General features: G+C 36.0%; 1 protein-coding gene across 2 annotated transcripts in view; it reads left to right on the forward strand.

Moving 5' to 3' along the window:
* The first annotated feature begins 2936 nt into the window (after window positions 1-2936).
* LOC121314117 (protein mono-ADP-ribosyltransferase PARP8-like) overlaps window positions 2937-13388 on the forward strand; it is a 79576-nt gene continuing 69124 nt past the window's right edge. The window contains exons 1-2 of one of the 2 annotated variants that reach the window (XM_041247040.1): window positions 2937-3432; window positions 4161-4215. In XM_041247040.1, coding sequence (XP_041102974.1) covers window positions 3342-3432; window positions 4161-4215 — 146 coding nt within the window. In that variant the 5' untranslated portion in view covers window positions 2937-3341. The remainder of the gene's footprint in view (window positions 3433-4160; window positions 4216-13388) is intronic. The other variant, XM_041247051.1, reaches the window with a different exon arrangement.

The raw sequence follows: 13388 nt of genomic DNA on the forward strand, positions 1-13388 counted from the left end.
TGTTAAACCTGGAGTGGAATGACCCTACAGGTTAGGGATTAGACACCCCTGCTATAGATGAAAGATTTCTGCTACTTCCTGGCGCCTAATCACTTCACTCCAATGGTAAAGCTGCAATCAAACCATGTGACTTACAAAAAAGGTGTATGGATACAGCAGTGTATAGCAATATGTTTGAAATGTTCTAACCACAATAAAAGGGTGACCAGGAATCATGGGTAACACTTTTTGTAAATTAATGTGTGCTTACACATAATTACAATGTTATTATGCATAGTTACAATGTACTTACTGTGGAAACCCTTTTCTGACACAACTCTGTACTTACATTTATCATTCAAAAAGATTTACAAGCACACTTTCCCTTGACAAATGTATGTTAAACAGAGTGCAATGTTGGGCAGTAATGCCACCAGAATCCTTTGATAAAACTGCAGCCTTGTTATTTACAGTTGAGTGTGCTTTATTCCTTAAATAATACATTTCTAAATCCATGTATTATATTAATATTGTTATATTTGCAGTTGTTTTGGTCAGCTGCTGGTCAGAGTAAGTTGTAAGATGTATGTACTAGGAATGGCAGAGGTGTGTTGTTCTCTAACAGTAGTACCGGTTTGGATAGTGTCACTGTATGATCTGATAAAGGATGAAGATGCTGCTTTCAGATCAGTATTATTCCTGCATGCCATTCACCCACCCCCAAGATACACAGGCAACTGCAAAAGACACTTCGCACATTTTACACACAATTGCATCTAAATCACTGATAACAAAGTTTCACTTCATTTTCTTAACCTATTTAAGAACAGTAAAGTTTACAAATGAGATTCGCCCCATCTTACTTGTTTGGTTGTTAGTAGCTTATTGATCCCAGAATCTCATCAAGCAGCTTACTGAAGGATCCCAGGGTGTCAGCTTCAACAACATTACTGGGGAATTGGTTCCAGACCCTCACAATTCTCTGTGTAAAAAAGTGCCTGCTCTTTTCTTCAGAATGCCCCTTAATCTACTCTCCATTTGTGACTCATGGTTCTTGTTTCTTTTTTCAGTTCAAAAAAGTCCCTTGGACATTTCCCTTGGCATTGCTTGAATCAGTCTTCTTTTTTCAAGACTGAATAGATTCAATTCTTTTAGCCTGCCTGCATTTGACATGCCTTTCAAACTCAGGTAATTCTGGTTACTCTTCTTTGCACTCTTTCTAGAGCAGCAATATCCTTATTGTAGCGAGGTGACCAGAACTGAACACAATATTCAAGATGAGGTCTTACTAATGAATGGTCAAGTTTTAACGTTACGTCCTTTGATTTAAATTCAACACTTTTCACTACATATCCAAGCATCTTGTTGGCCTTTTTTTATAGCTTCCCCACATTGTCTAGATGAAGACATTTCTGAGTCAACATAAACTCCTAGGTCTTTTTCATAGATTCCTTCTTCAATTTCAGTATCTCCCATATGATATTTATAATGCACATGTTTATTGCCTGCGTGCAGTACCTTACACTTTTCTTTATTAAATGTAATTTGCCATGTGTCTGCCCAGTTCTGAATGCTGTCTAGATCATTTTGAATGACCTTTGCTGCTGCAACAGTTTTTGCCACTCCTCCTGTTTTTGTGTCATCTGCAAATGTAAAAAGTTTGCTTACTATACCAGAGTCTAAATCATTAATGTAGATTAGGAATAGCAGAGGACCTAATCCTGATCCCTATGGTACTCCACTGGTTACCTCGCTCCATTTTTAGGTTTCTCCTCTGATCAGTACTTTCTGTTTTCTACATGTTAACCACTCCCTAATCCATGTACATGTGTTTCCTTGAATCCCAACTGCGTTCAGTTTGAGAATTAATCTTTTATGTGGGACTTTGTCAAAAGCTTTCTGGTAATCTAAATAAACCATGTCATATGTTTTGTCGATGTTGCATCCTCAAAACAATCAAGCAGGTTAGTTAGACACGATCTCCCTTTCCTAAAACCACATTGACTGTCTCCTAGGATACTGGTACCATATAGGTAATTTGAGCAATTCAAAGATCAAAATACGGATCTCTACTGGGAACAGTTAGATGTTAAACAGTGAAAACAAAATCTCTCTATCCTCAAGTTTAAGCAGTCTACAGGAAAACCTGCAGTATTAGAAATACTTAATTAAACACTGAAATAAAAAATACAAAAACACCTTTGAAAGAAACCCTTTAAGGCACTAGGGTCAAGTTACAGGTCCAAAAGCAAAGCTAGTATTTCTATTCTTCATCTGGTACTATGGTATTGTATATATTATCTATTGCTAGTACAGGGAGAACGTGGGGGGAAATATCAAACTATATGACACAAATCCTTGCAAAAAACAAAGTACTGTTTTAACCTCATCTGTAAATATACTACATGACTGAAACTTTAAACATATATAATTAAAGTAAAAAACATGTGTAAAAGTATATTCTGGCATTTTATATTAATACACTATCCATATTGTATTTTGCAGTTGTGTTTTGATCACACAAATTGTTTACATCCATTTTATTCCTGTGAGACATGTTAATTGAAATGCACCATTTGACGTGTTCTCAAACAGAAAGAATACCAATTTTATGATCAAAACGCAGATCTCTACTAGGAACAGTTACATGTTAAACAATAAAAACAAGGGCTCTCTATCCTCAGGTTTAAGCAGTCTACTTGACAACGTGCATTATTGGAAAACCCTGCATATAAAAGGCGATCAGGTAAACGTGCCAGTCAAATTAATGAAGATGGTCGAGCTTCAGAAGCAAGATTGCTCCTGTATACGTTCCACAGTTTCATGATCGGAGCATAAACTGTGCACACTATATGGTATAATTATATAATGTAATTATGGTACACTATATAACCGCCACACCTTTTTGCCGTCTGTACAGATCATATTGTTTTAGTTCATAAATAATAAGTACGGCCTGATAAAGTGTTTGTTTCGCTTTAAGATCGGTAATACATCTCCTGCTGTACCTTTCGAAATCGCCATTGTTGGGTTGCGCTGTGAGATGTGGAGTGAAGATTGTGGCTTCCGGTAGAAACAGCTATCTGTGTGAATATCAATCGAGAAGAGAGGAGGTGTTGAGTAGAGCTTTTCATCCGAATCTATTGTTGCGAGAGACATCAAACAGTGCAGAAAGAAGGCAGGATTCACACCTGGAGATTTGAGAAAACGGGCACATTATACAAGATCATTTTGCGTTACCAAAAATAAATAAATAAATACATAAAAAAAAAAAAAAAAACATTCTGTGGGGATATAAAAATCGCTTAAGACTATTGTTTCAGAGTAAAGCATACAATAAGCCATCCAGGGAGTTTTATTTCATGGGGATGTGTTCAAGACAAGAGAGAATACATAAAGACGTCGACATTGTAATCCAGAGGTGCAAGGCAGATAAGGACTGCGTGTTTTCGGGTGAGTTTTCTACGTTTCTATTGTATGAAGGTTACTGTACTTGATATTGTTGTCTAATGTGTTTATTGACTTGCAATGAACCGACTTTGCACTACATACATCTCTAACAATGACAGGTAAAATGCGTCTTAAAAAACTCGTAAACATAATTAAAAACCTGAAACCGTCTGTATTTTTTTTAACACGATTTAAAATGCATAACTCGCATTTTTAGTGTTGTTGCACAATGCAAAATAAACGTTTGACAGTCTGTGAATGACACACTGTAACTATATGTCGTGGCATATATGTATCTGTCTGGTGTTAAATCAGCATTGTTTTCATAACAGCGAACGCCTGGATTATATATATATATATATATATATATATATATTATATATATATATATATATATATATATATATATAGTCATGGCGTTGGCAGTGTATTCGTGTTCAGTGCCTTACAAGAATCAACTTAAACCAACATTTTGCAACCCTATAATTGTGAGGGAATTCGATAAACATTACTTTTATTTTTACAATTAATGTGTTTTATTTAGTCAGATTTTCAATATCTATCTATATTGTCCAACTTCACTGTGAAATCCCTTCTGATGTTGCCATGGAAACAGCACTTGTTGAAAAAGGGGCTATTTCTGCGGCTGTTTTTTTTTCTTTACTTGTTAATGGGTTTTGCTTAAAGTTTCTGTTGCAATCTTACCTGACACATTATTTTGCCCTTTCCAGATTTCCGATATTCAGACGCCACGTTTACATTCACCGACACCAGGGGCTCTAAAAGGTAATGTATCCATTTGTACAGTAATGACATAACACGCGTGTTCTTTTTTTAAAATAATGCAACCTGCAGTTTCAAAACGCCGCTGATGCTTTTTAACGTGTTGCGAAATGTTTAGAACAAAAGCTAAGAACAAAAACCCACGCAAGAGGCAAACTGACAAGTCACTCGTGCCTTGATACTGACAAGTATTGCAGTTGGGTTCACAGGAACACTAACTGCAAAACTCCAAAACAGAAATTCCAAAAAGGTGATGTTACACGATCCGAAACTGCGCTCACACAGAGCGGTATTAACTATTAGTATTATACAGGCTGCTGTAGAGAAGTTGGAGAAAAATAGAAACTGTCATCGCACTGTCAATACGGTTTTTAAGACATTGTGGTTTGCTGATCATGTATCATGTAAACTTGGGATACCATAAATAGGAATCTAAATCAGGGTCTAATGTGTTTTGAATGGTTACTGCCTCAGGATTTATTCAGGAAAGATGGGGGATACCTCAATAATGTGTGCTGGTGTTCCTGGGAATGGGATATTAACCCTCAGTAATGTGTGTTGCTTTTCCTGGGAATGGGATATTAACCCTAAGTCAGTTTCGTTCATTCAAGTGTTTTCTAATAGGTATCCAAATCCTATATTTAATCCAAAAAAGCATCTGGGTGCATTTGTGTTCTGCGCATGTCTAAATACTGTGCCTAAAAATCTACCAGATAGAGTAACATGAATTGCTGTTTCAACAACTTTACAACCTTATACGCTCAAAGTAGGTGCAGAAACAGGTCTTTTAGAAAATACTGCTGCGTTTCAAATATTTTCATCAATGTACTGCAGTTACCTTTCTAGGTTCAATGAGTACTTGAATGTATTAACTTCCTGTACTTCCGTGAATCGCAAATTCAGTTTCATGGTGCTTCCGTTATTTCTTGCTCACACATGATTAGTGAGACAATGATATGTTTGTTTTGGTTGAAGAAAACATATATTTCGAATGTCTAGCACCGGGTGTTGAAGGGTGTATATTATAATGAGCTAACATCATATCACGGAAAGAGGTCAATGTTTGCAGTATGTTAGATATATTTATGTAATGCCACACACACACACACACACACACACACACACACACACACACACACACACAATATATATATATATATATAGTTATTTTTGTCAATAATGTACAACGATATTAATGCTTGAATTTCTTCCAGCACAGAATGTAAAGTTTGCTCAGGCACGCTTACTGTACTATTGACGCAAGAGCACTGAGACTGTCATTTTCCCAGTGCTGTGTACCTCGCAGTAAACCTGCAGTAAATATAGCTAAAAAAAGAGCAGTGTTTGGATTTTTTTTTTTACTATCTGAAGACAACAATAGGATAGCAAGTTGTGTGCAGCAAAACAGACTTGATGATGCATTAAATCCAATGATAAACTGTGAGCAGAATATTATTCTATTTTTTTTTTAAAAAGCTCTCTTCTTTGAATATTTGAGACTCCTGAGTGTTTGCCAGGTTGTACATTATTATTATTATTATTATTATTATTATTATTATTATTATTATTATTATTATTATTACACAATGTACTTCAAAGTTGTAATTTTGATTATCTTGCTTAATATGCATTGGTTGCGAGTGTATTTGGCAGCATTTTGAAGCAGAAATTGATTACTCTGCCGTCATTTGTTGTATGAAATTCAAGTTTGACTGAATTTTGTAACCAGAAATGTAATATTTTTTATGACATCTTTTAAATTTTTTTGAACAATTTAAGTTGTGATGCTTTAACGAACGTTGTTGTAGTTGACATTGCGTAGGCTACAATTCTTTTCTACTGTATAGTATAGGTAGAAGTTATAATACGCAATGAGGGACATGTGTCAAGGTCGGCCAGTGCAGCACTAAATTGGTGCAGTGTAAAGTAGCACTCTGCGGCGGCAAAAATTTTACCCCATGTGGAATGTATTAACTGGCCCAAAATTAATGAGGCACGGCGTAAGCTGGTACATTTAAAAGTAAAAATTTTGCAGCGCCGGTGTTGTGAAACTCTCAAAATGGGTTACTGTAACACAGATTAACTAACGGTCTAATGGGGAAAAATAGCGCCTCCCCTACAAATGGGCTACCTCAATTGATCAGTAGGTAGGTCATTTAGAGAGTCAGTGACCTGTGTTGACTAAGGGGCCTTTCACACCTAGTTCGTTTGGAGAGGATCATTTGCACTAGAGTTCAATTAACACCTAAGTTCGGTTCATTTGTGCAGGTGTGAAACGTCAGAAATATTAGTTTCGCATCACAGTGTGCACTAAAGAAAAGGACAAGGACTCACCTGGAAGGGTGATCTCGGCCCGACTGAAAGGGAACAGTAATGCGTTTCCCCCTCAAAGTCCGCCAGTGTGAAAGCAATCGCGTTAGAATTCACAATGCAACAGAAACCGAACTGACTGGTGGTAAAGTGTTGGAATAATATTATATAATAATTAATGGAATAATATTATATATTATCACTAGTGTAGTATTTATTTAGTATAATAAATACTGTTTATTAAGCTGTATTGATTTGTTATGTGTTTGAAGTTGGAAATACTGGCACCCCCTATCCTAACTCTTTACAGTACTTGCTAGCATGAATGAGTGTTCAAGAAACTTCAAAAACATAGCATTGCTAAATAAGTATAGTTTAATGCACAGTTAGGTGTGCTAGATTGCGTTTAATTTAATAAACATTAAAACTTAGTTTCGCATCACAGTGTGCACTAAAGAAAAGGACAAGGACTCACCTGGAAGGGTGATCTCGGCCCGACTGAAAGGGAACAGTAATGCGTTTCCCCCTCAAAGTCCGCCAGTGTGAAAGCAATCGCGTTAGAATTCACAATGCAACAGAAACCGAACTGACTGGTGGTAAAGTGTTGGAATAATATTATATAATAATTAATGGAATAATATTATATATTATCACTAGTGTAGTATTTATTTAGTATAATAAATACTGTTTATTAAGCTGTATTGATTTGTTATGTGTTTGAAGTTGGAAATACTGGCACCCCCTATCCTAACTCTTTACAGTACTTGCTAGCATGAATGAGTGTTCAAGAAACTTCAAAAACATAGCATTGCTAAATAAGTATAGTTTAATGCACAGTTAGGTGTGCTAGATTGCGTTTAATTTAATAAACATTAAAACTTAAAAAACATATAGTTTAAACATTAAAATAAAAACATTTTGAAAAGATGCTGTGTAAGGGGGGTAGTATTCGTCCCGTTCGATGTGCGGTCTCAGCAGCAGAAGTCGGCCATCTCAAAACATGGAGTCGGCCATCTTGGGGGAAGTGCGTTAGCTGCAAGGACGCTGAGCATTTTAAAATAAATAGCTTTCTATAAATTACCACATATACAAAAAGTTTGTGAACCCCTTGGGATTTTCACATATTTCAAATCTAAAATGTTATTAGATCTTAATCAAAGTCCTAATAATAGATAAAGATAACCTGATTAAACAAATAACACAAAACCATGATACTTTTTCAACATTTATTTATCCACAAATGATTCAACATTCAATATCCATGTGTGAAAAAGTATGTGAACCTTTACATTCAGTAACTGGTGGCACCTCTTGAGCAGTAATGACTTAAACTAAGCGTTTCCTGTAACTATTGGTCAGTCTCTCACATTGGTTTTGAATTATTTTGGCCCATTCCTCGTACAGAACTGCTTCAACTCAGTGACATTTGAGGGCTTCCTTGCATGGACAGCTCACTTCAGGCCCTGCCACAACATTTCGATTGGGTTTAGGTCAGGACTTTGACTCTGCAGCCATTCTTTTGTAGATCTGCTTTTACGTTTTCATTGTCTTGCTGCATAATCCACTTTCGGTTCAGCTTCAGCTCACGGACGGATGGCCTGACATTCTCCTCTAGAATCTTCTGGTACAATGCAGAATTCATGGTTGTGTCAATGACGGCAAGCCGTCCAGGTCCTGAGGCAGCAAAGCAGCCCCAAACCGTCACACTCCCACCACCATGCTTGACGGTTGGGATGAAGTTCTTCTGTTCGAACGTAGTGTTTGGTTTTCGCCAAACATAACATTTCTCATCAAGGCCAAAAAGTTCTACCTTTGACTTGTCTGTCCAGAGAACATTATTCCATTAGTCTTGCGGGTCATTATGTGTGTTTTGGCAAACTTCAGACGGACAACAATGTTCTTTTTAGAGAGCAGTGGTTTCCTCCTGGCTATCCTTCCATGAACACCATTGTTGTTCAGTCTTTTTCTGATAATTGAGTTATGAACACTCACATTAGCCAAGGCGAGAGTGGCTAAGGTGGAGATATGTTACTCTGGGGTTCTTTGTGACTTCCTTGATGATTTTCCGGTTTTTGGAGAGATTTTGGTAGGATGACCGCTCCTGGGTAGAGTGACTGTTGTCTTGAACTTTCTCCATTTGTAGACTCCATGTCTGAGAGTGGATTGATGGAGCCCCAAATCCTTAGAAATGGTTTTGTAACCCTTTCTAGACTGATGAGCATCAATAACTGTTTTTCTGAGGTCCTCAGAGATTTCTTTTGATCGTGGCATGACTTATTTCCACACACCTCTATGGTGTAGACCAAACTACGTTTCTTAGCTTTGTTTAGGGTGGGGCTTCCCAAACTCAGCCCTGAAGATCTACCTAATTATTTCCAACACCTGATTCTAATTATCCCCTTAATTGAGCTGGTAAAACCAGGGATTCACTTACTTTTTCACATACCCTGAATCTTAATTACTCATTGTTTGTCTAATTTATACATCATTTTGTTTCAGAAGACATGGAATTGGTTAGTATAAACCCTACTGGATATTTAAGAAAAGTTTTGATTCAAGAAGGCTATCATGGTAAAACTATGGAATTTCCATAATTATCATTGGGGTTCATAAACTCTTTCTCGGCACTGTATGTCTTTAAATAGGTCTTTTACATCAGCTTTTCTACTCTCCTTAAATGCAACTGATACTTGATAATCCATTTGTGCAACTCAATTGCAACTGAGAAACGCGTTAATAGTAAAATTAGTTTAATTTACGTTTTTTTTTCTTGTGTGAAACCACTAAATGGGCTTTTAAATGCTAAGTCTTACTTTAATATAAATGCCAAAGAGACTCGTCTTTATTAATTGAAATACAGTTACTCATCATAACGATTGTAATAATGCGTCCAGCAAAACGCTTTATTTTTCATTATAGCTTGAATAAAGATTAGTCGCTTATTAACATGTTGCGATCTTGTTTGTAAGTGAAAAATGAAGGGTTGGCCTGTTTAAAAGCCCATTAAGTTGTTTGACAGAAAAAAATAACTTAATTGAATCAAATAAATTATTAAAGCCATAAATATAAATCAATTTATAAAAACAGTGAAGCAGTATGAAAAAAATAATAGCATCAGCGGTACGATAATGGTCTGTTTTGAATAGAGGGCGAGTATTAATTGCATTATTACAGAAATGTTATGCAGTCTAATTATTCAAACAGTACTAAAATCCAAATTGCTAATCTATCCTACTTACAGCGTAGAAGAGACAAGATTTAGTAAAGTTCACACCAAACTGACTTAATTCCAAGTACAGTTTCACATTAATTAAAACAATCAATACTGTTTAATAATAATAATAATAATAATAATAATAATAATAATAATAATAATAATATAATAATATTACTAATAGCAATAGTTTGTATTTATCTGACTGGCAGCAGTAGCAAAAAAAGAAGACCAAAAAATACATAAAATGGAAGCAATCTTCTGTTAAAAAAACAAACAAACAAGTCAAACATGTCTAGGCCCCACTTCGACACTAGATCCAGCTTCAAAGAAGCAGACTAGTCACGTGACCAAATGCATGCTGGTCATTGGGAGGTGATTATCCAATGACAAGGATGTCACGTGACAAAGGTAGGAAGTAATAAAAAGTAACAAAGTTTAAACGAATAGCAAAATTAAAAACGTTTGACACTTTACTAACTTTTAAACTATAAATGATTTACACCCCTATACACAATATTTACTAAACTAAATGCATCAGAGAATAAAATTGTTTCCAATGCTCATTTTATTCTGCCAGGGCACTGTATATATTATAATTATTATTTTTACGTTACATATATAAATAGCTTGGTCTCTCGCATAATTGGTCTTTATGCCTTGACACACTTTTTCTGCATGTTATGTGTCATTACAATATAATCATATTGAGACGAGAAAGGCTGATAAACAGGGATTGATAGGAACTGCTACAACTCACCGATGTAGGTGCACATAATGCAGCATGAAAACGTCGGTGTTGCTCAACAATATGTATTATCCAGCTTTCGCGCTGACATTCTACAAGCAGATGTTGAATAAACAAAATATATGTAAATAGCACTAATATCGCAAGCCATGCACGGGCGGAACCCTCCATGTTTAGTAATGAACATCCATCTGGGCATTAACAGGAAGATATCATTTTGGTCACGTGCACAAATCCAGACGATCAGATTCACTTAAAAATTGCAGTGTAAAAACAAACACATTCTGGTGCGATTACAGTCGAGAAGGCAAACTTGAACTTGCTTGGAGGAAAAATGCAGTTTGTTTGAGATTTTCTGGTGTGAAACCAATCAAAGCAAAAGTCAGTACTCTACGTCTGTTCCTGCATTGTTGAGGAAGGTTAGGAATGTGCAATCTCCGTCGTAAATGCCTCAGAAAATTCATGAGATCATGAATTTCACGGAAATCGTGTATTTCACTGCCTACTGTGAAAAATATGCATTTTATTTTACATTACTGTACTCTTCACCTCCCCTGCTGATTTCATACTTTTATCAAGTAGAAGCAGCGCTACAGCAGCTTACACGGTCCGATGCCAATGCATGCATTTGGTTACTACGGCAATGGGGTCAATCAAATACCGGCTTCATGATTGGTGAATTCTTCATACTGTACAGTGACAATTCTACATACTACTAATGTACAGTGTGTATAAAGAAAAACACAAAAGCTTCGGTTTTGTCATTTCAGGTTTTCAGTTAATATTTCTCCCGTGTTTAGTATTTTGGGATTCGAGGCAGGAAAATAAGCTATAAATTGCATGATCATTTAAATCGATGTTTTAAAGGTTTGCAAAACTCTAAAATGTTGCTGAATTTGTCATTCAAGATTGTTTTTAAATAAGCTATTTTGTCTGCTTGTTACTTTTTTTTGCAGTCAACACAGACCATTTAAATGTCTTGTTTCCAGCAGAAGTTTGTTACATTTTTAAAGATTGTTTCAATAGCAAATTGAGATACAGTGTACATTTTTCAAGAGTTGACTAGGCTAAATGTTAAAATGTTTCAGCCTTGGTTTTTGGGTGATGTTCTTGATTAGACGATAACACATTTTAGGCAGCTTACATCAGTAGAATATAATGTAAATAGAAAATGTGTTTTTTTTGTAATAAATAATTGGTTTCTTGACACTGTGAAATTATAATTTTTTTTTTATTGTCATTCGTGAATTTCTTTTAAAAATACTGTGAGTTTTCCAGGCGCTTATATGACTGCTGCCATAATGCTCTTTCTTATCAGTTGCTTTCTGACTTTTTCTTTGCATACAAATAAGACCAATTTGAGATAGGTCGTGTTTGTGGAGCGCATTGCATGCCGGAACTTATTTTGGTGGTGATAATACGGTCTTAACTTACCAAGATACATGCAGGGCAGTTTTAGGCATAAACTCTGCGCTATGACCATAACACCATCATAAGAACATAAGAAAGTTTACAGATGAGAGGAGGCCGTTCGGCCCATCTTGCTCGTTTGGTTGTTAGTAGCTTATTGATCCCAGAATCTCATCAAGCAGCTTCTTGAAGGATCCCAGGGTGTCAGCTTCAACAACATTACTGGGGAGTTGATTCCACACCAGCAATATCCATTTTGTAGCAAGGTGACCAGAACTGAACACAATATTCAAGATGAGGTCTTACTAATGCATTGTACAGTTTTAACATTACTTCCCTTGGTTTAAATTCAACACTTTTCACAATGTATCCGAGCATCTTGTTGGCCTTGTTTATAGCTTCCCCACATTGTCTAGATGAAGACATTTCTGAGTCAACAAAAACTCCTAGGTCTTTTTCATAGATTCCTTCTCCAATTTCAGTATCTCCCATATGATATTTATAATGTACATTTTTATTTCCTGCATGCAGTACCTTACACTTTTCTCTATTAAATGTAGTTATTGGTCAGTAGTTATTGGTTCAGTTTTGTTTCCCCTTTTGTGGATCGGTATTACGTTTGCAATTTTCCAGTCAGTACAACCCCTGTGTCAAGAGACTGTTGCATGATCTTGGTTAACGGTTTGTAAATAACCTTCTTTCATTTCTTTGAGTACTATTGGGAGGATCTCATCTGGCCCAGGGGATTTGTTTATATTAAGAGTGTCTAGTCCCTTTAACACTTCTGCCTCGGTTATGCTAAAGTTATTTAAAACTGGATAGGAACCATTACAAACGCTTGATACATGTCCCCCAGTGTTTGACAGCAAGTGGCTATAATTTATTTTCTACTGAAGTGTTTTTACTAGTACAAATGCCAAATGTTATTTTTGTGTGACTATATTTGGGGATTCTAACTGATGCAATATAAGAACTGAATTTTTCAAAGTGTCAAGAGTATGTCTGTCTCCTCTTCCTGAAGGGCATGCATTTTCTATCTGTGACGTTACCTTGTCTTCACTCCATCTACCTTTTAGAAGATGTGCAGTTAAAAGAACAAAATGCAGCTTCTGGATCAGAAAGATTCATGTTGCAGAATATTTTAGATACTTTGCACATTTTTACATACTTACCATAATCAGTATTCATGGGGCTGGACCAAAAATAAGAAACATCTATATACAGTAATGTTAGTAATATATTCTGCACCCTGTGTGTAAGGCGCAACCTTTGCATAATGTGCATGACTAAGCAGGCTTGGGTTACAACCCCAGTATAATACTCCCTTCTTGTACAATTTGTACATCTCGTATGCTAGATGATCTACTTATACTACAGAATACCGCGTGACTTCTGTATGACGTGCAACCCATATACAGTAGAAGACACACATTTTTTGCACTGTAAGATGTATATAAGAGAAAACTAAACGATAACTGTAATTAAGCATTGCTA

Source organism: Polyodon spathula, chromosome 1 (genome assembly GCF_017654505.1).
Source record: "Polyodon spathula isolate WHYD16114869_AA chromosome 1, ASM1765450v1, whole genome shotgun sequence".
In the NCBI taxonomy this organism is placed as follows: domain Eukaryota; kingdom Metazoa; phylum Chordata; class Actinopteri; order Acipenseriformes; family Polyodontidae; genus Polyodon; species Polyodon spathula.